The sequence below is a fragment of the Temnothorax americanus genome, unplaced genomic scaffold (genome assembly GCF_048541705.1).
Source record: "Temnothorax americanus isolate GAGA-0224 unplaced genomic scaffold, ASM4854170v1 Scaffold4, whole genome shotgun sequence".
NCBI lineage: Eukaryota > Metazoa > Arthropoda > Insecta > Hymenoptera > Formicidae > Temnothorax > Temnothorax americanus.
This window is the reverse complement of record NW_027509547.1, coordinates 7,959,524-7,984,634: the sequence shown is the minus strand read 5'-3', so window position 1 is coordinate 7,984,634 and position 25,111 is coordinate 7,959,524. Positions and strand designations below refer to the sequence as shown.

The following is a 25,111-nucleotide window of genomic DNA, read 5'->3' as shown; positions in this document are numbered from 1 at the left end:
ATAGATTAATTCGATGACATATTAAATGACGATAAAATTACAAAACATTATTATCTTTCAAAACAATGCATGGCACGTTTCTATCATGTCAACTCTAATTGAACTATTATAATTTTTAACTATGTATTTTCAATATTAAGTACATACATATATGTATATGGCGGCATAAATAAGCAATACATTATATAAATGAAATATTACATCAATTGTTGGTATTTACCACGTGCGTCATCGGTTTATTCCGCGTTAATATAATTTATTCGAATTATTCGTAAATTATATATATATATATATGTATGAATAATGTTTCCAACTTGACGTATTTTGCGGTTTTCAGAGATTTAGAACGCTGAGATTTCATTTTCTCACAGTGTTACGTAAATTTCCTGCGACGATTGCTTTCATACATATACATCTACATAGCAATAAAAAAGATTGCATCACTATAAATGTCGATTATAAAATAGTAATTTAAGGACTAATCTCTGAGTGTAACTTGAAGTTGCAAGTTAACAGTGTTGCACGTTATTAGCAAATATATGAAATAAAATGAGCATTTAGTACGGAAATCAGTTCATTGTACTATCAGCTAATTTTTCTGCTATTGTTCCATATATACTTAATAATCGCGATAAATATAAGAAAATATTATAATAAAAAAAAAAAAACAGAAAATCTCGCATAACAAGCAACAGATTAGCTAATATATTATACATCCAGTAAAAGAATATTAAATCTCTCAACATGTATGTATCGTACAGCGGAAGAACTCTGCTGAAAATGTTGTCAGCTGCCATGACTCTCCGGAAAACTTTAATCAACAGTAATTGACACTCCTTGCAACTGAACTCTTCCGTGCAGCAAGTTTAAAAACCACAGGAAATTCTTGTTCTCTCTCGTTCGATGAATCGAACATTTCTCAGGTTAGCCTCAATCAAACCGATCGCGTGTAAAGTTACTTGAATGATTCGTTCGATTCCGTAAGACAATTGTTCCGTTCGATATCACAAAGTCTTTTCTTCCGATGAGACAGAAATAATAAAGAAATCCGACAAATAAAATATTTTCATGAACATTATATTATTTTTAAAAATTCTATCGTTAAAAAATATATATTATATATATTGTTTTATAATGTATAAATCGGTATAAATATATTATGTAAAAGATTTTTTGTGTAATGTATAAATATATTATATATAAAGAACATTTTTATATAAATATTTAATTAAATTATCGTTTTGTTTTTAGTATGTAAGGTTTACTTTTTTGCTGCTACATTATGCGTCTTTAATAATATTACTTAAAAATATTTTTGCAACATTTTTCAGAATTAGATGTCGTGAAACTGCTAAATTAACGTCACAATCTGGCTATTTCTTAATGCATCTCAGAACTATACTTCGTGTTACTTTCTAATTTAGCACTTTCGTCGATCTTTGATATATTTATCAGCTGGGTTTACAGCACAATATCATTTTCGTGGAAAAAAGCTGATCAACAATTGATTAATGCCTGCATGGAAATATTGAGAACATATTCTTGATTCTAAAAATATCATCCACATATTTTTAACTCGTTACGTCATCTGGGAACGGTAAGTAATCGCTGATTTCACACGAAGAAATGCATAGTTGTGTGACATAACTAATGAAAAGCGTAATAAGCGGTTGATATCGAGCATGTACCGAGCCTCAATATTCCCCGACCGTATTAAAGCGGTTCTATATATAAAACAACATTCTTTTTCGCATTCTTCGAGAAAACATATTAATTACTGCGATTTAATTTCAGGATATCGCGAAATTACGATCAAGTTTTCACCGCGGCACGATTACGCAGTTCCGGTGAAGGCTTTCGCCCGGCATTCTGAATTGCACCTGCGTTTCGTATGAGTTTAATATTTCCGGTGGGCAAAAGGCGCGCACAAGGGTCTTTCCGCGCGCGCTTTCGTTTGTACGCGCGATCTATGATTTATGTCCCGACAAAACGACCGGAGAAAATTGAACGCTCCTACTGCAGCCTGACTGACAGTGATATATAAATGATAAGAGAGAAAGCAGAGTTCTGCGAGACAGTGTTCGATTCTTTCTGATGCACGTGTGCACATAGATATAGGAAATGCGCACTATTAAAATGGTTCTTACTCTCTACGTCTTGTTAAAAAGTTCTCAGACACGATTTCTTTAACTTCTTTAATTTATTGATCACATGCACACAATAATTGTCACTTTTACATCTGCATCTATAATAAGTCATAGTTTCCACTTTAACATCTCATGACGCTTTGTGCGTTTAAATTTCCTTCTTTATATCTCACACAAATGTAAACATTGCATCCTGAAACCCGAATCTGTCGACGACAGATACCAGACTTTCCAGAGTGTTGCGACACTCATACCGTGAAGCTGGTGGCGCGTGACCGATCTCGTGTGACCTCGACGAACCGAGACTGGTCTCATCGATTCTCGATCTACGACATTCTTTCAATCTTATATATACCTAATATACAAATCGCGTGATCCCGTTTCCAGAATTTTCTTGCTGTAACTCCATTAACGACGGTTAAGTAATACTCGTCGCCATTCATTGACTTGACGTCGCTCATTGACATATTCTGACTTTTAACTTAGCAGACTGAGCTTTCAATGCGGTAGTCAAAAGGAAGTAAAATCAAAATTAGCAACTAATATAATTAATAATTATCGTACATCACTGCAAGTAGTTCAGTAGTTTCCGGTATTCGAAGAACGTTATCATAAAGAATTCCTTAATATAAAGCTAATTTTAACGACCTCGTAGAATATCTTTAGCACATAAACGAAAGAATTCGCTGATAAAATCAAGATTTTTGCCCGCATGTGTTCGGCGCTATTTTGACCGTATTCACGATGCACGACGGACGCCCGTACGAAATAGGCAGACGGTACCGCACATCTGTCACGATATAACGTGAGAAACGTCCTTCGCGTATAACGGCCTTCCTGAGTCGCGTGAGAGAGCCAAATTAAAGTTCTTCATAACACGTATGCATCGTCTTTCTGCTGCGAAGTGCGAAGTTATGCTCTCCTTATTTTCCGCGTTCCCAAACAATTCTCCATTCTATTGTTTCCTATACCCCCTCCACCAAATTGCCCGTTAGTTTTAAATAATAATCTCGATAATAATTTATTAACTGTGTGAAGCATTTTATCCAGATATATCGAATTAAAGATTCCTGTCTTCAATAATATTAATCGTCAAACCAAACTATAAATTTTCGTTAAAATTATTCAAAATATCTAACAATAATATCTTAAGTTGTTCTCTAATCTAAAAGTATATAAGTTTAATTTCTACAAATCTGCAATATAATGGTATTCGCTATACTTTTCTTGTTCTTCATTTATCTCATCGCGAGCTGCTCTTGGTTTCAAGACAACGACGATCGAAAGCCAGCGAGTCGGTCGCGGTTCTAACTCGTACGGAACTCTGATGAGAAAGGAAAACAGTCTCCTCTCTTTGTCAGGAGAACCTATTGTCCTCCTGAGGATGGATGATGGGAACAAACGGTCGCGGATACTGGATGTATCTCGAGATTATTTCTTCGGGCACAGTGAAAAGTTCATCAATAAAGATATATAGTCGGGATACATGAACTCGCGCGCGCCGCGGTTTTCTATATTACTACAACATATATTTCAAGTCAAGCAATTAATTTCGTACATTTTTTTCATGAAATAGATGTGTAAATCTATTTTAATTAAAGGATAAATATGCGTATATCATCTTGTAAACGTCTTCACTTACGTCTAGATATGTTAATTCACACTTTTTACGCGCCATTTAAAGCTAGTTGATTAAGTCCATAAAAAGTTTAAGTGCATATCCTTCCGCTTACATTACTCTTAATAAGTGGAAAATTCTCCCTAAGAAGATTACATCATAATTCCTGCTTAACGACGCGCATAAATAACAAATTAAATCTTTTCATTTCAATTTAATGGATTTGAACTGATATCACTTTAACATCTTATTTCTGTATCTGCAACAATGTTCCATTCCAATCTTCTTCCTTCTCTCAATTTGACTCGCAAAAAATTATTCTGTGGATATGACCGTAAATCATGACAAGTATTTCTTAGCCAGAGGAAATACGGATTTCACCACTTTACGAATCATTACGTCCATTAAACTCAATTTTGACATTTCCTTCCTCTCATATATCTTCGCGAGGATAATGGGTTTTTTGTCATTGTCGATCAGAGAAAACGTTCAATATCGTTTGATTATTCAAATGTCAAAATAATGAAAGCATTTAACAAGGATTTGATTTTGCGCGTTATAAGAAAGAGAGAGATCAATTCTAGAGCCGAAGCGCATAAGAAAATAAGAGATCGCGGCGCGATGATAGAAGTGCTTCACGGGCATCAACCGGTTTCGGGCAAAATTTTTGTCAAGATAGTAACCAAGAAGCGAAGTATGTATCGACATACGCGTGCGTGTCACAATGACACCGCATGTGGACGCTTGTGAGCGTGGAACGGAAGCGCGTGCACTCGCGTATACTCGCTATCGGAACGCAGAAGGTTTCCGCTGCTCGAGGCAACTTGGAAGATACGAAGAATTCGATTCGACGGCACAAAAAGCGACGACGGCGGAATGCAACGTTGTTACGAGTGAAGAAATGTAAATTGCCGAGTGCGTGTGCCGTACTGATAAAATTTGCGCACTTTACACAGCCGACGAGCATTTATTTCATAATCCATGTTTTACGAACGCATGCATCTTGCATACGTTTTCATTTTTCGTTACACTCTGTTTCCTTGTCTGAACGACTTCGCTGCGATGTTGCTTTGCATAATTTGCATGCTCGCGACCTTTATTGCAATGGTTATAAGGACTCGACAACAAACGGCGAGGATATTATGGAAATTAAAATTTAATGTAAAAAAAAGAAACTACATTTTAATACTGTCAGCATTAAAAATTTTTCATCAAGCATTTATACAAATTCTTGAATTTTAACTAGTCTTTTAAGAAATAAACAACATTTTCTTAATTTGGCTTCAATGTTTTGGTTTCAAAGTACTAAAAAAATAGTACGACTTTTGAGAGATTTACTTTATAAAAAAAATTAAAAATCTTACATAAAAGTATCTTTTACATATCTTGTAATTTTACAAGCTGATTAGTATCATCTTTTGAGATCTTATAATTTTACAAGAGATAATACTAATCAGCTTACAAGGAGAGGACACAGTTGACTAATCGCCTTACAAGGTATGAATCTACATAAAAAATAAGTCGACGCACATATTCGAGCGTTTCCGTCCAAAGCGCTCTATAAATAGTATTTTTTTTTAGACTTGAAATTTAGAGTAATAGGGGAGACTGGGGTTGGTTGTTACACGAGTAAAATGTTACAGCGTAAAAAGTAGGTTCATGAAACCGTCTAAGAAACGCTCACAATTGTGAAATGTATATGATTATTTAGCTTTAAAATGTGTTTATCGCTATCCAGCTTTCTCAGACGGTTTTATGAACCTATTTTTATAACTGTATCATTTTACCTCTGTAACAATCAGCCCCAGTCTCTCCTAGGTGTAGTGTAGAATACTGTAGATTATAAGACATAAAAAAATGCGTTATTAACAACTATAGTTATTCCGTATCATGGTTAGTAACGCCTTTTTCTTTATATATATATCTTATAATTCCGTGTGCAAGGGAATCAAAATCGATCAGTCAACCGTACTTTCTCCAATTGTTAGTATCGAGCAATATACAATTAATACTTTCTGTGTAATTAGCCAGCTACTTAAACGATTTCGCCGCAATATCAGCTTTATACATTTCCGCAATAAAATCCTTCTTTGCCTCGAGAAAGAAATCATAGCACTTCATAAGTGTCATTTGCTTATCTGGAGGCGTATATATAGGCAGTTAATTATCATCCAATACTTTAAAATGTGCACGTATACGCACAACGTATTCATACGAATTTTTTAATACAATATATACAAGTAAATATTTTTGCAATTATATATATGCGTACGTATTTGCGACTGCATTGCGACTTATTTCAAAAGTCACTCATCTACATCTTAATCGACTATTCCGCGCATTCGGAAAATGAGTGAAAATGCGTTTCCTGTCTAAATCATCATGTTACGTGCGGTTCTGCGTATGTGCATTACGCGTATATACGTGCGCATATAAACACGGTTGGCTCGTTTATTGTCGTATCGATGTGACACGTGTATCAGACTTTATATGTCATAAATAAGATCCGTGCGACGGGAATGCGCTGCCGTGCCGTGCGTGTTGGTCACTGCACTTCCGCTTGAGACGCAATGCGTCTTGCGGTGTACAGTACGCACTTTGCATACGCACACGCGATACTGCCTGGCGGTGTCCACAACGATAAGAAATTAATATACATAGCGGATAGTATACATAACTTTGCAACTTGTCATTTCCATCGTTCTTAAAAAGTCTCATACGCACACAAATAATAGAATTATAATTCTAAAAGAACTTTGTTATTGGAAGATAACGAGCCATCGAGAAATTATACAAAAATAAAAGTAAATATATCTTATCTTTATGTGCTTTGCACAGTTCGTAGAAACTTTATTGTTAATAGACACAAGGAAAAGAACATATGGATAGCGGTAGATTCCTCTATGAGATTCGCGAATTAATCAGAAACCGAATCTTAGATACACGAGATTGCGTCATGAGCTGGACCAATTGATCGATCGATCAACCGGTATTGGCAAACGCGGCCGGCTAGTCGGCACAGGTGCCTGGCGAAACGTGGGTGCCGACTGTCTCGTGGGTGGTACGAGAGGGCTTGAAGTCTGTGTTTTTTACTCACCTTTCGGAAATATAAGGTTTTCGTTAAGCGAGGTCACGACACCCACGCTATCGCGCCGTGCAGCGAACAGCTGTGAAATGCGACGGGTGAAAACTTGGTTACTTTCCTGCGTAGGACGACAGCGATTACTAGTACCGCGCGCGACGTCGTTATAACGATCAGATTAAGTGTATCTAGACTTTTTGATCGGTAACCATGAGATTGTTAATTCCTTAGTTATCAATTTCACTTGTCAGTTAGACTTGTTTTGATATAGAACTGTAATTTATAAATCTACGGTCTTGTATTTTCCAATTAATAAAAGACTAAAATAAATAAACCTACAAATTATATACTCATTTAAACGTAAGCTACCTAAATCTAAAATTATCTACTCATCATTAACTGAGAGTAGCATTGATCCTATGCAATTAGATCTCAGAAACTGTAATCTAAATGGGGACCGCATTTGATTGATATAAACTGTACGCGATAATTAACCCATTCATCTTACATCAGAAAATGTTACAATTTAATGTGAAGAGAATAAAAAAGTAAAGAATAAGAATTTAGCGCAATTAGTACCGACCCATTTCTCAGAATTCATCGATTATGAGATGAGCCGTGCGATTGCGCACAAACCCCTGATTATCCTGAATCTTGAATCCCAGTGCAATTGCGCTGAAAATTACTATCTTTACAGGTCATGCGCGAAAGCTAATTAAGTTTAATTAGAATGAAAGTAGAGCTAGCAAGAAGGACAACAAAGATTAGTGTCACCATCGGATTAAAATACATTAGACATAAACCATTTGCAAAATTGATAAAAAGACGTATCAAATTAATTAAAGATAATATATTTCATTAATATTTATATATTAACTCTAAAATTATTTTAATAAATATTAATTAAGTTAATATTTATTAAAATATTATTGTAATTTATTTGACGGTCCATTTTTAAATACGCGCATTTTCTTTCCTCACCAAGCAAAACATAGCGAGTCAAAGCCAGTGTAAAATAAAAAAGACATAATGGAATTACATCGCATTATCATTCCATGCACAGCAGTCTCAACTGTACGAAGACGCACGAGGTCGGTATATCGTATCTTTGCTAACACATTCTGATCTTAAAAAGAACCTGTTTCCAACATCTCGTCATTTGCATTTCGCTCAGACTGATATCGCTGCATCGAAAAAAATCTTTCCGTATCCCAATTGAAGATTTTGGGATACAAACAATTCAATTTATTTATCTAAAGAATAATAAAATTCATGATTCACAAAATGCTAAAAATTGATCAAACATTATTAGACATTTAAAAAACCTGAACTTTTACGTAGAAAAATAAAAGTGAACAAATAAAAAAATATATGTAAATTGTATGAATTATAGCTATTTTATTTCAGAATTTAGAAATTTACACAAAGCTAAAAAATGGTGCAAATTGGAAATTTGCACTTGGCTTCCTTATAGAGGAAGTGATGTCTTAAGATCACGGTCTTACATACAGGTCTCTCAACTCTGATGTGTGTATGTGCCAAATTTACCGAAATTTCTATAACTCCAGAACTAATTAACCAAATCTTAACGAATTGTATATGAAATAGGGGTAGAATTTTTCGGGGAGTAGTATACTATAGAGTGTATAGTTTTTCGTTACCAATTTTCTGGAAACCGTTTTTTTTTATTTTTCTAATTCCTATGAGTAAAAAAATTAAAATAATTGATTTCCAGAAAATAGATAACGAAAAACTATACACTCTATAGTACTCCCCGAAAAATTCTACCCCTATTTCATATATAATTCGTTAAGATTTGGTTGATTACTTCTGAAGTTATAGAAATTTCGGTAAATTTGGCGCACACACACACACACACACACACACACACACACACACACACACACACACACACACACACACACACACACACACACACACACACACACACACACACACACACACACACGCACACACGCACGCACGCACGCACGCACGCACGCACGCACGCACGCACGCACGCACGCACGCACACACACACACACACACACACACACACACACACACACACACACACACACACACACACACACACAGAGACATTTTTTAAAATTGCAATTTTTCGACGTTTTAGAACATTCTGAACACATTCAGAAAAACAAAAACAATTTTTTTTTTACGAAAACAAAACTGTCTATGAGGAAGCAAAAATGTACAACATCTTATATTAAAATTTTGTAAAGCTGCTTTCAAAATAATTAATCTGTATAAAAAAAAATTAGAAAAAAGATTAGAATCAATATTTCTCTTTCCAAATTAAATGTGGATGCAAAAAATTTAGTCATACCACAAATGGTTAAATATGGAATCCGAGTTACATCCCTAGTTTTCATTCACACCGTTGATGGCACCAGCGACTAACTGCAGAACGGTTCTATACGGAACTATGCAAAGAAACGGTTTACCGTAATAGTTCCTATGATTCCCACATTGCTGATCAACCCATATTGCATGGAACTTACATTTAGCGCCACAGCATGATAAGAAATAGCAAGACCAGAACAGCACAGCAGTGTAATGCCACGACATCTGTCGCAGGTTCCTGTCTTGACAAGAGACGATGCTGACCTGTTCTTGCGTTTCTGCGTGCGTATGCGCTGTCGCATGAATTTTCGCAGGTGGTGATTTTTCGGTGCTGAAACGAGAGAAGCCCGAGGTGTGCGCCGGTCGCACTCGAGGAGCAACAACACAGGTCCGAGGCGCCCTGGTCGTGGGGCGTAGCCCGAAATCGAAGGAGAAAAAAGGTCCTCGTAGTGGCCCCGTGCAACATATACCGCGCGTCGGATTTCGTGCTATTCCGTGAGAAGATTACAAGAGCGCACACGTAAGAAGAGCTGAAAGAGGAAGAGAGAAGAAGGAGAAAGAGAAGGAAAGCAAGATCGTTTTGACAAGCGGACCACCTAATTACCGTAACACCACATATATGATGTCGAGTCACTTTGAATCGAGTTCGTTAACAGCGTCTTGATTTTAAAAATTTGATTAAAGTGCACGCGAAGGATTAGACGACATTCTGACTTATCATCGTGCCAACGAGAATCACTGCCAATGTGCAATTCCACAGATACTTCCTACGTACAAAAATTAGGCTATTTACACCTTGGAGATGATGCTGCGGATGCTGGTGGTGCGACCAGAATCTCAGGTTCGAGACCTGAGGCTCAGGTACCTGTATCGAGAAATGCGATTAACAGAAATGACGCTAGAGCGTCTGGCAGACCGGTTGGCGCTATCGAAAGTTTTATTGATGGCAATTCGACGGATATTTCCAGACAGGCAGCCGCCACTGATTACAAATTATATGAACGTGAAAACATAATAGCTGCTTCACGATTTGCTACGCCGAAGCCAGTGGAGCAAATCAATGCGCAGCAACAGCAACAACAACAGAATCAAACTCGCGCGAGTCATCAACAGGCACCTGTTTATGAGAATATAGATTACTATCCGCAGCAGAGTCAGCCACATCCTCCTTATTACCATCCAATAGAATCTAGAAAGAGTCCGAAAAGCAGTCCTAGAGGTTCTCTAGTTGGCGATTCCTACGAAGGAAATTACAGGAAAGCTCAACCGCAAGTGCCAACTGGCAATCGTTATCAAAGTGCATCGCCAGCGAAAGAACTACCGCCGTATGAAGCACCACCGGTATACGAAAACATACAAGAAGTGCACTTTTCTGAGAGCATGCAGAATAAGCCGGGACCACAGGTTCCGCCGAATTATTATCATCCAGCAAATATCAATGGCGGTGATTATGTTGTTATGACTGGAAAAGTGGGACAATCTCAGAATCAACGTGGAATGACTCAAAGTTTATCGTACACCCAACAAAGAAGTGGAAGTATACGTGGTCAAAGTTACGACGGTTCAAGTTTACAACGATCAATCGATTCGTCTACTGCTAAGTACTTACAAAGCTCATCCTCTGCTTCCTCCGACCATCAGTCTGGAAGAAGCGCTTACGTACCCCCCTCTGAATTGCAACCACCAAATAGAAACTTTAATTATAACGCTGATCAGCAGCAGCAACAATCTACGAGACCTGGTTTGCCATACCACAGTGAGTCTCCTCCGATACGCTTACCACCAGAGCCTCATCATTATCGCGGTTCACTGGAAAATGCTATGAGTAGCCAACAAGGATTTCGTGGTACAAATCAGATTGATAATAGCCAACCGCCTCAGTTTCGACAGGACAATTCGCAGAATTACAAACAATATGAGACTTCTTCGAGGACTACAAATACAAATTTCACAGGGGACTCGCAAGCCAGAAATTCTCCGGTATACGGAATTCGTTCAGGAGAACAGACAGCATGCCGTAATCCTCCATGTTATTCTCCAAATCGTGCAATGCCTCAGAATGACAGAAACTATCACCATCAGGAAAATTTCCCTGCGAGAAATTCTCCCGTTTACTCCTCCAATCGTTCTACGGAACATTTGAGATTAGGCACATTGCAACAAAGTGATAGGAACTACATGTCAGACGTATCAGATCTCCCATCTACAAGGAATTCATCTCTATACTCTCCAAGTCGAAGCGATCCCGCTAGGGCCATTATTGCCAACAACAATGCAGTAAGAGAATCTCCGAAAACAAGCCCAACGCACGGCCCGATGCCATTAGATATTGCTTCGCAAAATATAATTAATTCACCCAGACGTGGACTGTCTCTGTCGTCGACCAATTCTATGGGAAGTCCTATACGTGGACAGGTACAAGCTCCTGTCAATAGTGCTTCAACCAGTGAAATTGATACGAACGCCGGTCCCAGGATCACTAGCCTTCCTCCCGGTGTCACCAGTGGAGTTGCAGGGCCCGTACTCCTAAATGCTGGTGTACCTGTATTGCAAAGATCTTCTGATCCAGAGGCAGAAGAGAGAAAATCTGTTAGTCCGCCGATCAAGCCTGCACCTGGGAAGGGATTGTTGCCCTACAACGTCATTTCTAGACCTTCGGTAAATTTATTACTATTTGCAACGTCTATTTAAAAATGGTGTCTCTTTTTAAATCTTGAATCTGCATGACAAATCTCATTTCGAACATTCTATGCATGTATATATTTTCCTCTGGCACTTTTATCGCATACTTATCTGTTACCATTATTGCATATTTTACTAAAAATGTAACGAAAATAATGTATAAGATACACTCTACAACAGGGATAAACAATGCTGATGTGTTCCTAACATATCAAAGCGTAATCATACTCTGCTTAAATTACATTCTCATCGCACAATGCAATTGATTTAGATGGATTATCCATACTCACAAATGTAATTCATTCAAAATAATTTTTCAAAAAAATCATGAATAACTTTAAAAATATAAAACTTCCTATATTGCCAGTGATGATCTCACTAATACCGACAATTTTATTTATTTTATGTAATCTGTGCCTGAGAGAGAGAGAGACCTATAACGATAAGATTAATTCGCATTTGAAATAAAAAATATAACTTGCAGATACTACATATTTTTCGTTAGCATTTTACACTCTTAACTATACTATGCAATTTTTAACACGTAAAATTTGGAAAAAAAACCGCTTATGATTTCATCTCCGAAAAATTCTTTCTTCGCGCGTTCAATGAGTCATAACTGGTAAATTGTTCGCCTCTGACAAGCGACGTGTATTCACCAGATAATATTTTATTCATGAGGCATCCGTATTTTTGTATGTTATTTTAACATTTTCTGTCTTTATCTTTTCTCATAGGTCTCTACTCATTTGACACACAAAAATCAAGAATATAAATGAAAACAATAGCGTTTTATAATACTTGCATGGAGTACTCTATTAAACGTTTAAGCATAAAGAATCTATACACATAATTAATTTAAGCTAAAATAACCGCTTTTCACAATACTAATTTTTTGACAATCAAGTTATGTAATTAATTTCTATCGTACATATTAATTATCATTGTACATACTGTTTGATATTCAATCGTTAATAATTGAGATCGTTCTCCATGCAAATTACTTCTCTCAGGGACCAACGGAAGCGGAAAGAAAAATAGAGGAGTTGACGAGACAACTTGAGGAGGAAATGGAAAAGCAGGAGGAAGAGGGAGAGTACTTCGGTAAGAAAAATTTGCTTACGTAATGTTTATTCACTCATTCCGGAAAACCAAGTTTATCATTATACGCTTTGTATTTCATATTTCTACACGGTAACGAGCTATCCTAGACGCACGTCATTCGGCCTGAATTGTTTCTTTTGACATTTTTTGACGTTATCCATGCACAGTTTCGTTTTACTTTTATACTTTTCTTTCACACTTGTAATAAAAGGGAGGAAGATTAAGGAAACGACGATCGCAGGTTCACACGGTACTATCGCCCCGAGTAAATCCATAATTTTAGATATTTCTCTGAAACGCTAAAAGGCACGATACCAAGGCTGTGCCAATTCCCACGGCGTGAGTTCGCGGTAGACCGGTTTCGGAAAACGGAGTCGAGTTTCGGTGCGTCGCGGATACTTTTTAAGCGCGACACTTCGTTGACATTCACTCTCTCGCGCGCCGCGTTAGTTTCCACCCACGTATCTCTCTCGCGTATCTCTCTTGCGTAAAGGGCCGAGGGCGAGTACGACACATAGGTGAATACATAAAGAGATAGCTCACTTGAATCTTACGACTCTTTAAAGTCGCTCTCTGTTGTACCGCTCATACTAATAACAATAAGTGCGTATTGAACCGATGCAACAATGTGCGATTGATATGGCTTCTTCGTGTCAAATACGATAATAGCATATATTCAGCATATATTCAGCGAAGTAGTTTACAAGATTACGTCTAATGCAGAAATCAGAAAATTAAATTTGTTTACTTTCCTTAATTGTTGTTTCTCTCTTTCTCTGTTATCTATGCTAATTATGTCATATAAGAAATAATAAATATTCTGTTCTGTATTTCTCTCTACTTTTTGTTCGTAATAAATCACGTTATATAGCAATTATCACACATTTTTTTCTAAAAATCTAACAAAGCTCTTCAATTTTTATAAATTACGAATGAATAAGCGAGGATTCAAAATTAAATCCGAAGAATTAAATGATGCATTTTAAATGCGTATCAAATGATAATATCAAATCTTATCAGACAAATATTATTAATAGGATAAAATTTCTATCACAGTAAAATAAAATTATCGATGCTGTATAATTTATTGTGTTGAAAATGATGAAAATAAGCTTTGCTTTCCTGAAGATATTAAACAAGCAATACAAAAAGGAAGGCGAAGAAGATATGCTGTAATATAACGACAATTTAGAAAATAAATGTGAACGCCGCCTAACTCGCGCAATAAGGAATGGAGTACGAGCAGACAGGAACCTCGGTCGAGCGAAGCAATGTCAGTCCGCGAAGTGGCAAGCGTTTAGGCGAACGTAATGTCTCCCTAGCCGCTTTCATACTTAGACGACCAATAGTCTTCGTGTAACGTTCTATACGCGTGGCCGCATCGCCGTGGTCGGTAACAAATCTCATTATAGATAGACCAGTCCGACTCGTTTGTTAGATTCTAATGCGACCTGGTCTAGCGAAACCAAGTTGCAATACTGAGACAGCCAGTGTACATGTGAGTTTTGAAAATTTTTGCGCTAAGGGATGGCAGGATCGCTATTGCCCATCGAGAGCTGTGAGTTCGCGTTTTTCATCTCCGTTCATCCGCGACAAACCGGGCGATTTTTAAACGCGATGAACGTGCGACCCTGATGAATGTGCCACATTGTCACGTTCGTCGATGGGTGTATTTTTAACTCCCCGATGGTAAAGCTCGTTTCTCGTGTTCTTCAACTCCGCGCGAATGTGTTCTGACGACGAGTGATTTTCAAAACTTCTCACTTCACGATGTAATCCAATTCTCTACTCTACTGAATTAAAACTTATATTTCGAAACGCTAGTTTTTGTTATAGTAATTTCAATATAAATTATCGGGTGTAAGCAATTTTTAATTTGTTTATAAATATGTAAATATTTAGAAATATTTGTAATACGTTTGTAATTCACGTAAAACATATTTATAATTCCACGAAAAATGTTGAAATATATTATGTATGTCGCGGCAAAGAATTGTCTCTTTTTCATGATTTCGTGTAAATGGAACGTAAAGTTTTACATTTATTTTTCTTGGTGATAGGTATTTGCCATACATGCGGTGAGAAAGTAACCGGCGCCGGACAGGCTTGTCAAGCAATGGGCAATCTCTATCATACCAATTGCTTCATATGCTGTTCCTGCGGAAGGGCTCTCCGCGGCAAAGCTTTCTACAATGTTCATGGGAGAGTTTATTGCGAGGAGGACTACTTGGTATGTGAGCCATTTATTATAATTTAAATGATGATTGAAATAACAGTGAATTGTTCGCGTAACTCATAGAAATCGTTGTGTTCGTAGTATTCTGGTTTCCAACAGACGGCCGAGAAATGCGCGATTTGCGGCCACCTTATCATGGAAATGGTAAACGACGAGACACGATTATCATCCGTTAAGTCGCCATTGTAATTCAAGTATAACGTCACCCTTTGCTTTCCACAGATATTGCAAGCCATGGGCAAGTCGTATCACCCGGGCTGCTTCAGATGTTGCGTGTGCAACGAGTGCCTCGATGGTGTACCCTTCACGGTCGACGTCGACAATAAGATCTATTGTGTAAACGATTACCACAGAATGTTTGCGCCTAAGTGCGCGTCTTGTGGAAAGGGAATCACGCCAGTTGAGGTATGCGCACTAGAAATTAACTCGCTTACGTCATCGAGGCGCGCGACAATTCTAGCGTTCCCGATGAAACTTCTTTTTACACGAGCCGTGTTCCCTTTCTATTTTAGGGAACTGAGGAAACGGTCAGGGTAGTCTCGATGGACAAAGACTTTCATGTGGATTGCTACGTTTGTGAGGATTGCGGCATGCAATTGACCGACGAGCCGGATAAGCGGTGCTACCCACTTGACGGCAGACTTATGTGTCGTGCGTGTCACATCCAACGCATATCGCATACGCAACCGAGAGCACCGCAACCGGTGTCCGCTAGCTATCAGTTTATGGGCTAAGTGTATTGATATTTAAGCTTCTGCCGGAACTTTTGAAACTGCGCACGTAACGATCATCCAATAATGAGTATTACGAAAATCAATTGAGTAAAGTGAAAGAAATCGACGTTAACATTCCCGAATTTTATAGATTCAGGACGTGTGTACGTGCACACATATGTCATAATACACACTAAGTCCTAGTCTTCAAGATAGACTTTCTCGGAAAAATTGAATTAGGAAATGGAAAGGGGCGACGATGTGATATTTTTTAATGTCTTTTAATTTGATCAAGATAAGAATTTTTCAGCTTTAATCTTACGACAATGCACCAGAATGAGCTAAAAGTTTGAGCTTTGCGAGACCGATATGTTGTGCGATCTGCTATCACAGTAAACTCGAATACTCCCAGCAACCATATTTATCGAGAATTTATCGAGATTCTGTAAAATGTCTGCCACTAAATTTTTTCGACAAAAAAATTACAAATTTCATATAGAATCTGGTTGTATGCTGTTGGAAAAATGCTCGCAAAGATTTCAAAATTCGTTAAAATATAATGCTAGAATAATGACAGAAATCAAGCAGAATGACACTATGTTTGCTACATAGTGCAAGATCGGCGTCACAGAAATAGGATAATGTTTCAAAAAATAATAAGAATTCGTGACAAATATGTATTATGCATGTGTACGAATCAATCTTTGCAAATTATTCCTTCGCATTTAAAAATTGATCGTCGCTCCGGCCATACTGCAAATTCAAGTGCGTTATTTTTACACGCGTAAAACGTGCAAAAATAATACAATTAGACAGAAGCTCTTCTTACGTGTTTCTTTATGTGTTAAATTACGTTTCTTAGCACGTTAAATCTTATTAAATTAAAAGTTAATACATTCAATCGTGTTAAATAACGTGATTTAAAAAAGCAAGAAATGTGTAAAAAAAATCTTCGGCTAAAATAACACACTTAGATTTGCAATGCATAAGTTTTACCTATTACACAGGATTCTTGTTGTAATAATTGTCACTGTTAATCTATCGCGATATATACGCTAATATAATTATTAAAATATATCTTATGAAGAACAATTATCGAATCAATACATGACAAACGGCTGTTAATCAATGTAAAAATAATAATCAATTATCTATCGCGTATTAGCTACATTTTAGGCAGGTTTTACCGCAAAAAATGCGATTTTATTTATTCTGGTCTTTAAGCGAAATACGAATTTTTTAAACTTAAACAAAACAAAATGATTACAAAACTGATATTAGGAAATTGAAATATTATTATATTGTCTTCTGGGATCAATTTGATGTATCAGTGCACGTTGCATGATTATGTGAGTACAAGGTCTTTTTTTTAAATCGAAGATAATCAATTATCTAGATAAGTGGTACATTTAATATATGCGATTCTTATTTATTTAGCAACTCTGCAAATGCAGTGGTTCATAAGGATAAATGAGTTGCGCAGGCAACTGTGATATAGTAGCATAATAATTATGCGTTTTTAAGCAAAAACTTCATACTTTTTATCGTGTGTATATATATTTTTATCAGGTATGTTTATTATAACGCAATTTTATGGTGAAAATATGAATCCCGGGAATATTTCTGCGAATTTCCTCCGTCGGTCAAGTTTCATTGTACTTCATATAGCATTCATTAATAATATTTATTAAGACAGATGTATCGTCTCGCTGCGAGTACTCACGTAATATTGAAGGTTATCGGTATACTTCGAAAACTATAATAACGCCTTTAGTGTTTTCGCACAAAGTGTGGAGACTGGGAAAGTATGCAGGCGTGCTATATAACGATAAATATACGACAATATTGTAGCATTGAAAGACGCACAACTCGAGCTGCCAAATAACTATTGTTATTCTTCAAGATTAATAAGCGTAAATTGTTTCTACGTTACATATAAATAATTTTAAGTTCGCGCGCATATTGTAGATAAATAGTACGATCTTATTTAAATCGTAATATGCAGTATGTATAAATGACTACTCTTTAATAAAGACAAACTGCAATTAAGTTTTCACATTGGTGTACTTGGACTGCACGTGGAGAACGACGAATGGGGATAAATAAGTCAAGAAATATTTAATGCAAGATATTTATCATAATATAATATACATTCATAAAGAGAAATATACATCGACATCGCGTTACAATAAGTCCCCGAGCTACGCCGAGCCTAGTTCGCAGGTCCGACATAGCGGGAGAGATATTTATGGTTTTGGCGGCTTCGTATGTCGGTCTGTTTCACACTCTGTCTTGGATTTTGTCTCGTGTTCTACTGTAGATTTGTTTGACTGTGCTGGCTACAACACGATTAAAGACGATTACGAGGAGTACACATGCTGCCGTCGAAGAACAAAATTTACGATATATTATTACAATTATATTATTCACGCGACAAGAATATTTCGCCAAAAACAAAAACAAGAGAGATGAGCACGATATATTTGAGACGAAACGTAATCGGTAACCTACTCATAGCTTTGCCCGCAGGCTGCACCACGTGTGTGCGTGTAAGAAAACAGACAAGACAGATGTTTCAAATGCAAACACAGATATAGTTATGTGTTCAATATTTTATTTTTTCAATTTCACCAGGTGACATTGCATTTAACGTACATTACTCACCTGCGTTGATTGACGCTTGAATGACAATGCCTTCACGTACCCTAGTTTGCTCAAATACCTAATGGCCATTGTCGTTCCTCCTGTTACGTTTCAGTATTAATATTTGACACACAGCGCAAATTATCTATTACATAAAGTATTAAAATTACAAACCAACGGTAACGGTGTATCTGAGTGGGGTAAATATCTTATAAAGTGCATAAGTAATGGCCCAATTACCGGCACTCGAGTTACGTATTAAATCTATATATTTCTCACTAAAATTCATATATTCCAATAGCTGGACTATATCCACACCACTAAAAGTACATAATTTTACGTTAATCAATTGTCGAGTTCAAACGACATCAATATATGGGTGCTTTCCATTTATTAACGCAAGTCGACACAAACGTCGTTCTACCGTTCGTTGCGTTCAATGAGTAAAAAAAGACAAAACAACACTTGTGTCGACTTGCGTCGGTAAACGGAAAGAACCCCATGCCAATTGCTCTTGTACGTACTTCCTAACAGCAGTATAGAATATAGCTACCCATCCTATCGAAGTAATCACGTGCACAGGTAGCAATACATGCCAATAATCTTTAGTCATTTGTTTCATTTTTTGAAATACTGACAGTTTCTGATCTGTCTGAGGTTTCTGGCAATCACCCTCGGAACTTGGCTTAAGGTCCGAATAGTAGGCCAGGATAATACCATTTTTGCTAATGTCCTGTTTCAGTGGCTTTTGATACACGAGTATATTATTTGCGAGACCTAAAGAATTACATGACGCAGCCTTACAACGGCGATATCTTTCTGCAAATGAAATGAGCCTGATAATACATACTGAACCCATTGACATTCTCACCATGTTTATGTCAGAGCTTACCAGGGAATGCTGACTTCCAGCGTGTCGCGTTGACACGACATGTGTAGCATGCCGACAACGGAAGATACCTTGTTAACAATATAGAGGCGTTGCCTAATTCGACGCTAAATCTCAGTCCACGGGCGAAGATTACATCCATGTTCGAAAAACGCCGCTTCTTTTCCTAACCAAGAATTACGATATCCCTTATTGCTCTCGTGAATTGTCGTGTAACAGAAATTCGAAAAATTTGTATATATCGAGAATTTACGAAGAAGTTTTTCAATCGTCACTCCTCATTCACGATTTCAATCACGTAACACTCAAATAATTATACTCATCACAAAACTTACATACCTTGACGTATCACACTTTATATTCCGCTTTAGCATTAAAAATTGCAACTTGCAACGAAACTAGGAGCAGAGACGCAGAGAGAAACCTGAGAGAGCGGCCATGGGCCCATATGGCGCTTTACAATTTACTTTATTTTGAAGCGCCTCTTATGTCCGTAAAATGTAAACATTAAACTACGTAATCAACGTCCATGAATACCGTAGGTAATATTCACGATTTTGTGGTTCTCTTCCGTGCTACGTTCACGTATTTTGGAAGAGAACTAAATAATCGCCGAATCGTGGGACAAAAGTCGCGGGACAAAAAAGCTCAACTATATGTAAAAATGTGCCAAACAGGTTTGTTCCTGCTGGCTGTATTTTATATTTTCTCTAAAAAAAAAAAAAAGTTTTCGTAGCACTATTTTTATTTCAAAACACCCTCGGTTGAATTAATGTCGTTCTTTCTTTTTTTGCTAATAAATCCACGTACGCTTCTTTATTCCTCATTAATCTCTACTTTACAGAAAATTAAATTGTATTATCAGAGCTATGATCTTATAACGTACTGTCAATTAAGTGTATTAGTTATCAGATAAAAATTCCGTAGTACTAATACCATTTTTAAATTGCCCTCGATCGAATTGACAATAACGTTCTTTCTTTTTCTTTGCTTCAATAAATCTGACAAGAGCGCGAAACGCACGGCAATAAGCTCGTTTATAAAAAAATTTGTAAGCAAAATGAATAATATTTGGAGAACAAGTAATGGAAAAAGTTTTATAATTTTTAAGTATACTGGGCATCGACGGTTTATCGTTTTTCATGGTATGCGCGATCATCGCGTTGCGAAAGTATATATAATCGCGAAGAAATTTTTATAAATATAATTTAACGTTAATTTTTTGCGAAGTAGAAATTATGAGAAATAAAGAAGCACACCTACGAATAAATTTGAAACTGAATTTACGACGAATTACGTGAATGAGCGAATTTACCCCAGCAAAATATCTCTATTTACGAAATTTATATGTAAACTGTAAACTCATAACGGACAAACGCTCGTCATGAGTTTACATATATATTTCGTAAACAGAGGTATTTTGCTGGGATAAATTCGCTCATTCACGTAATTCGTCGTAAATTCTTCTTTATTTCTCATAATTTCCACTTTGCAGAAAATTAACGTTAAATTTGGTATAGGTACTCCAATCCAATGGCGCAACGGTTGTACGCAAGAGCACATGGGGATCTACAGTTTTTAACGCCGAATCCGAACGGCAAGGTAGAGAAGAGGGTTTCTCTAGGCAAGGGATACTCCTGACGGGCTGCCACTCCGTCGAGGAGGAGAGACAAGCGATATAATTTTATTTATTTTGGTTGGACTGGATTCGAACCTGAGATCTTTGATTCAGCAGACCTGCAGTGCGCTGTTTGCTACGCCACGCTTGCTCTCAAAGGTGTAGGTAAAGCTTGCAAATATTATTTGACTAATGATGAGTAGACAAAACCAGAAGTCTTTAAGGTATGATCATATCATATTGATGACCGTATCAAATTTCGCCAATTTTTTAGCGCTGTATAACAAGATACTCTTCAATGGTTTGCCTTCCGAGAGGTGGCGATCGAATAAAAATTTGACGATTCTCGGCCGGATTTGAAACTCGGATCTTCGGCTCACTAAAGCCCGTGTCACACTACGTATCGCGGACACGGATCGGATTGAGATTGCGGATCGTAATCTAGCCAATCATAGACGAGCAGCTCATCTGTGATGGCTGACATCCGATCCGCGATCTGTAATCCCAATCCGATCCATGTCCGCGATACGTAGTGTGACACGGGCTTAAAGCCTGGCGCACATCGCACGTCACGATCGCAACTTAACATGTAAAGCTGCGTTACATTTGCATGATTTTGCACACTCACGTTTTGCTATCTGAAACGTGCCCGTTCTTTAACGAAATATGATATTTATTCGTTGACGCATATTCGAGCTTGTTCGCACTCTCTCATCAATATATACGCATAAGTTTATCGAAGCAAAGTGAGAACGCCAAACGCGATCGTTCTCTTCAATTAAACAGCTGATTATTAATTCTCGCGTTTAATGAGAGGTTCCTATATTATTTATTGATCGCGTCTTCCCGCGCGATTCACCAATTCGGAGTAGAAATCGAAACGGAAGGCAGGAGACGCGAATTCAGAGGGTTGTGGTCTCCACCGCGACGCACGCGGGACGACGATTCTATTTAGATTCGGATATATCTCGCTTCGAATCATTCGGTTCTCATGCACGACTTACTCACCGACATCACCGGCATCCCACTCGCTGCAGTCGACACGAGAAGGAACGTAGTATTCTCGGCGTACATTCTGCTCGCAACACTCCGCACCCGGATCTCTTTTCGTTCACGAGAAAGAGGAATTATACACTACACGCGATCGCGACAACGTCTCGCGCCGCACCGACGTAAACGCGTCGCGTAGTGACGGCGTAGTACTTGCACTTGCGCGCCGTGCGCGCGTCGCGGCCGTCGCGCCGCCGGCCGCACATCAGTCAGGTGCGCCGTCGAACGCGATTGGCTCGCGAGTCGAGCCCCCGAGTCCGGCCAATCACGTTCGAGCCGGCGCGGCGAGCGACCGCGGCCGTATGTACATATGTACATACACTTATATATCTTATATACCACCAAACCGGACGGACGTCCTACTGAGAGAGTGCGACCGTAGAATAAATTCTCGCAATTTCGACGAAATAACGTTCGAAGTCGGCGCGTGGACGATCGTTTTTGTCGGCGAACGGCCGCCACTTATTTTCGTCGACGCTCGGGGCGTATACCGTTGCCTGCGAAAGTCATTCAGCTTTCGTTCTCTCGATGAATCTCGCACGAGTGTGAAGTGTTCGTGCTTCGTGCTCCGCGCGCCTCGTCGCCGTGCTCCGTGCTGTGTTTATTCGGAACGCGCTCGTTCTTGCAGTTGGCATTCCTGCTCCAGGGGGCCTATTACGGTTTTTGGGTGAGTTCACTCTAGGGTATATATAGAGCTCACTTTCCATCCTGAGAAATGAGAATTTGAGAATCGTTCTTTTCTACGTCGGCAACTGACGGGCGTGTTATTAGGGTTGGTTTATAATAGCCGTAACCGTTGATTTAAGCCGTAATCTTTAAGAAATTGACCAATCACAGTCGAATGTGAGAAGAATAATCGACTGTGATTGGTCAATTTAAAGATTACGGCTTAAATCAACGGTTACGGCTATTAAGGTGCGAATTCATGGGACGCTCGTTTCAGCGTATCGCGAAATCACGTGATTTCGCGCTGACGCTAGCGTCAAGCAAAGAAAGCTGGATTTTCTCAGCTTTAGCGTCAAAGCCAAAGCAGCGCGAAGACGCCGAAATTTTGACGCTGTTTTCCTTTTCATGAATTTCAATTGACGCCGACGTCACGTGTGGTCATGCGACCTTCTTGCCGCTGAAAATGAGCGTCGAGCGTCAGCATGAAAAGGCACCTTTATAAACCAACTTAGCGGGAGGGATTTTGTTCTGATTGAATCGTTAATAGCTAACTATATATATATATATATATATATATATATATATATATATATATATATATAGTTATCTCTTCCCTAAATTAAGGTGATTTTTTAAGACTTAAAATATAAGCTTAATTTTTCATTGTGTAAAAATAATTATGAACAATTCGCGTTACACCATGCGTTACATCATGCGAGAAATTACGCGAAATATTGATTGATTAATTCACAGCGATTATTTGATCGTTGACCTTGCATCTCGAAACGAAATTTCTCATATTTTTTTCTATAATAAGAAAGATTAATAATAAAAAATTGATCATTATTTTTTGAAATATCTGTAATAGTCAAATCTATGATTTGAAAAAAATAGTAAATTTTAATATTAATATACTTATTTTGAGCGCTTTCGTGTAATCTGGCATCAGTAAACTCTCTCAAATATATGTATTTATAATATAAATATATAGATATATATACGTAAATATTTCAACTCTAATATCCTTTGTAATATATTTTACAATTCTGAATGCTTTCCTACTTTTCTCGATGTAAAACAAATTGTGAATTTTAACCCTAATCCTTCCAACGTTTGTTCCGCCACTTAATTTCTCCAACTATGCACTTTCGTGTCCTACGCGTTTTTCAGTATGTTAACAGCTTTGAAAAATTCCCCAAAAATTATTATATCTTTATACCTTTGACTAATCAATGTAAAGAAAATTTGGAAATTATTTATTTAAATATTTTTTTACAATTATATATGTTGAAAAACGCTCGTTACGACTTGTTTTATTTAAAAAATCATAACTTACGAATAAATTGACGAAATTTAATGTTTCAACGCGCAAATTAAAGCTAAAAGTAGTGCGAATAAGAAAAAAATATGAAATAATTATTAATTAAATAGGAATACTTAATTTTGTCGCCCCAAATTTGGTAATTTTTAAATGGTACGGAAGGACTTTTAGGATGCCAGAAAGAGAATGTCTGAATAAGAAAAGACGAATTTGGAGTGTAAAAGATATTTTTTGTGTAAAAAAATTATATATTTTTTATAACCGTTTATTTTTATGTTTTTATATCGCGTGATTTACATCGCGCAATCGTAGCAATATCGAACCCTGTGGTCTTCGCATAATGGTTTTTTACATTTTGAGCAGCAGTACAAAGTTTTTTTATTTCTATTATATTCGCAGACAGAACATCTTTTACGTATCTGTAGTTTATCATTTTTATCAACGGGAATGTCTGTTTCTGATAAAATATTGTTAATATCTCTGATAACTGTGATATGCAACCCATTTGTGTTTTTTCGATTGTGTAAGTGTGGAGTTATCAATGACAATGATAGTTTTTTCAGAAAAGGTCTTCTGTTTTCGATTTTATGGAGTACATTAAAGTTATAAAGAATATGACTATTGACAGATGCTTGGTCCAGCATACCCAGAAAGAATCTCATTGTCCATCTATTTGTTTTTCTTGCACAAGTATGCAACGCACAACATTGGTTGAAGACATTCGTACCTGCTTTCGTACTGTTATAAAAATCAACTAATTCAGGTTTTCCGGAATCTTTATTGATTTTGCATGATTTGTGCAATGATGATAATATTAACACAACTTTATTCTTCTTTGGACACCAAGACATGAGAACATTAGTACCATCGTAACCGCAACGGACGGTTCCAACCGATGCTGTGCGTTTAAAGCTTTTTGGGATTTGCCTCTTATTTTTTCTGATGGTTCCAACCATTGTAAGATTATAATCTTTATAC

General features: G+C 37.3%; 3 protein-coding genes across 9 annotated transcripts in view; 1 reads left to right on the top strand and 2 right to left on the bottom strand.

Annotated features, from left to right (window-relative positions):
- Positions 1–22,257, bottom strand: part of Rau (RA domain-containing protein rau) — a 62,710-nt gene extending 40,453 nt beyond the window's left edge. The window contains exon 1 of the mRNA XM_077415641.1: positions 22,105–22,257. The gene's annotated coding sequence lies outside the window, so the exon portion shown is untranslated. The remainder of the gene's footprint in view (positions 1–22,104) is intronic.
- Jub (LIM domain-containing protein jub) lies at positions 9,455–18,000 on the top strand. The gene is made up of 6 exons (XM_077415208.1): positions 9,455–11,869; positions 12,907–12,997; positions 15,058–15,227; positions 15,315–15,377; positions 15,456–15,638; positions 15,746–18,000. Exons 1-6 carry the CDS (start codon positions 9,956–9,958, stop codon positions 15,965–15,967), a joined length of 2,643 nt encoding a protein of 880 aa, XP_077271334.1. The 5' UTR covers positions 9,455–9,955; the 3' UTR covers positions 15,968–18,000.
- LOC143902373 (protein FAM210A-like) lies at positions 18,064–19,959 on the bottom strand. Of its 7 annotated transcripts, none has more exons than XM_077415215.1 (7): positions 19,818–19,959; positions 19,482–19,644; positions 19,114–19,408; positions 18,764–18,909; positions 18,602–18,690; positions 18,458–18,476; positions 18,064–18,285 (listed from the first exon to the last, which is right to left on the bottom strand). In XM_077415215.1, the coding sequence occupies exons 2-7, from the start codon at positions 19,618–19,620 to the stop codon at positions 18,227–18,229; spliced, it is 747 nt and encodes a 248-aa protein (XP_077271341.1). In that variant the 5' UTR covers positions 19,621–19,644; positions 19,818–19,959; the 3' UTR covers positions 18,064–18,226. The 7 variants fall into 7 exon arrangements, with proteins under 7 accessions (XP_077271341.1, XP_077271342.1, XP_077271335.1 ...); XM_077415216.1 differs by having other exon boundaries at positions 18,611–18,690; XM_077415209.1 differs by having other exon boundaries at positions 18,064–18,476.
- Positions 22,258–25,111: the final 2,854 nt, after the last annotated feature.

Coding starts and splice junctions, on each gene's coding strand:
- Jub (XM_077415208.1), top strand. CDS start 9,956: ATGTGCAATTCCACAGATACTTCCTACGTACAAAAATTAGGCTATTTA. Junction 12,998..15,057: donor GGAAGAGGGAGAGTACTTCG/GTAAGAAAAATT, acceptor TCTTGGTGATAG/GTATTTGCCATACATGCGGT. Junction 15,378..15,455: donor GCCACCTTATCATGGAAATG/GTAAACGACGAG, acceptor TGCTTTCCACAG/ATATTGCAAGCCATGGGCAA.
- LOC143902373 (XM_077415209.1), bottom strand. CDS start 19,620: ATGGATGTAATCTTCGCCCGTGGACTGAGATTTAGCGTCGAATTAGGC. Junction 18,910..19,113: donor TTCTATACTGCTGTTAGGAA/GTACGTACAAGA, acceptor ATGTACTTTTAG/TGGTGTGGATATAGTCCAGC. Junction 18,477..18,601: donor AATCAACGCAGGTGAGTAAT/GTACGTTAAATG, acceptor CACGTGGTGCAG/CCTGCGGGCAAAGCTATGAG.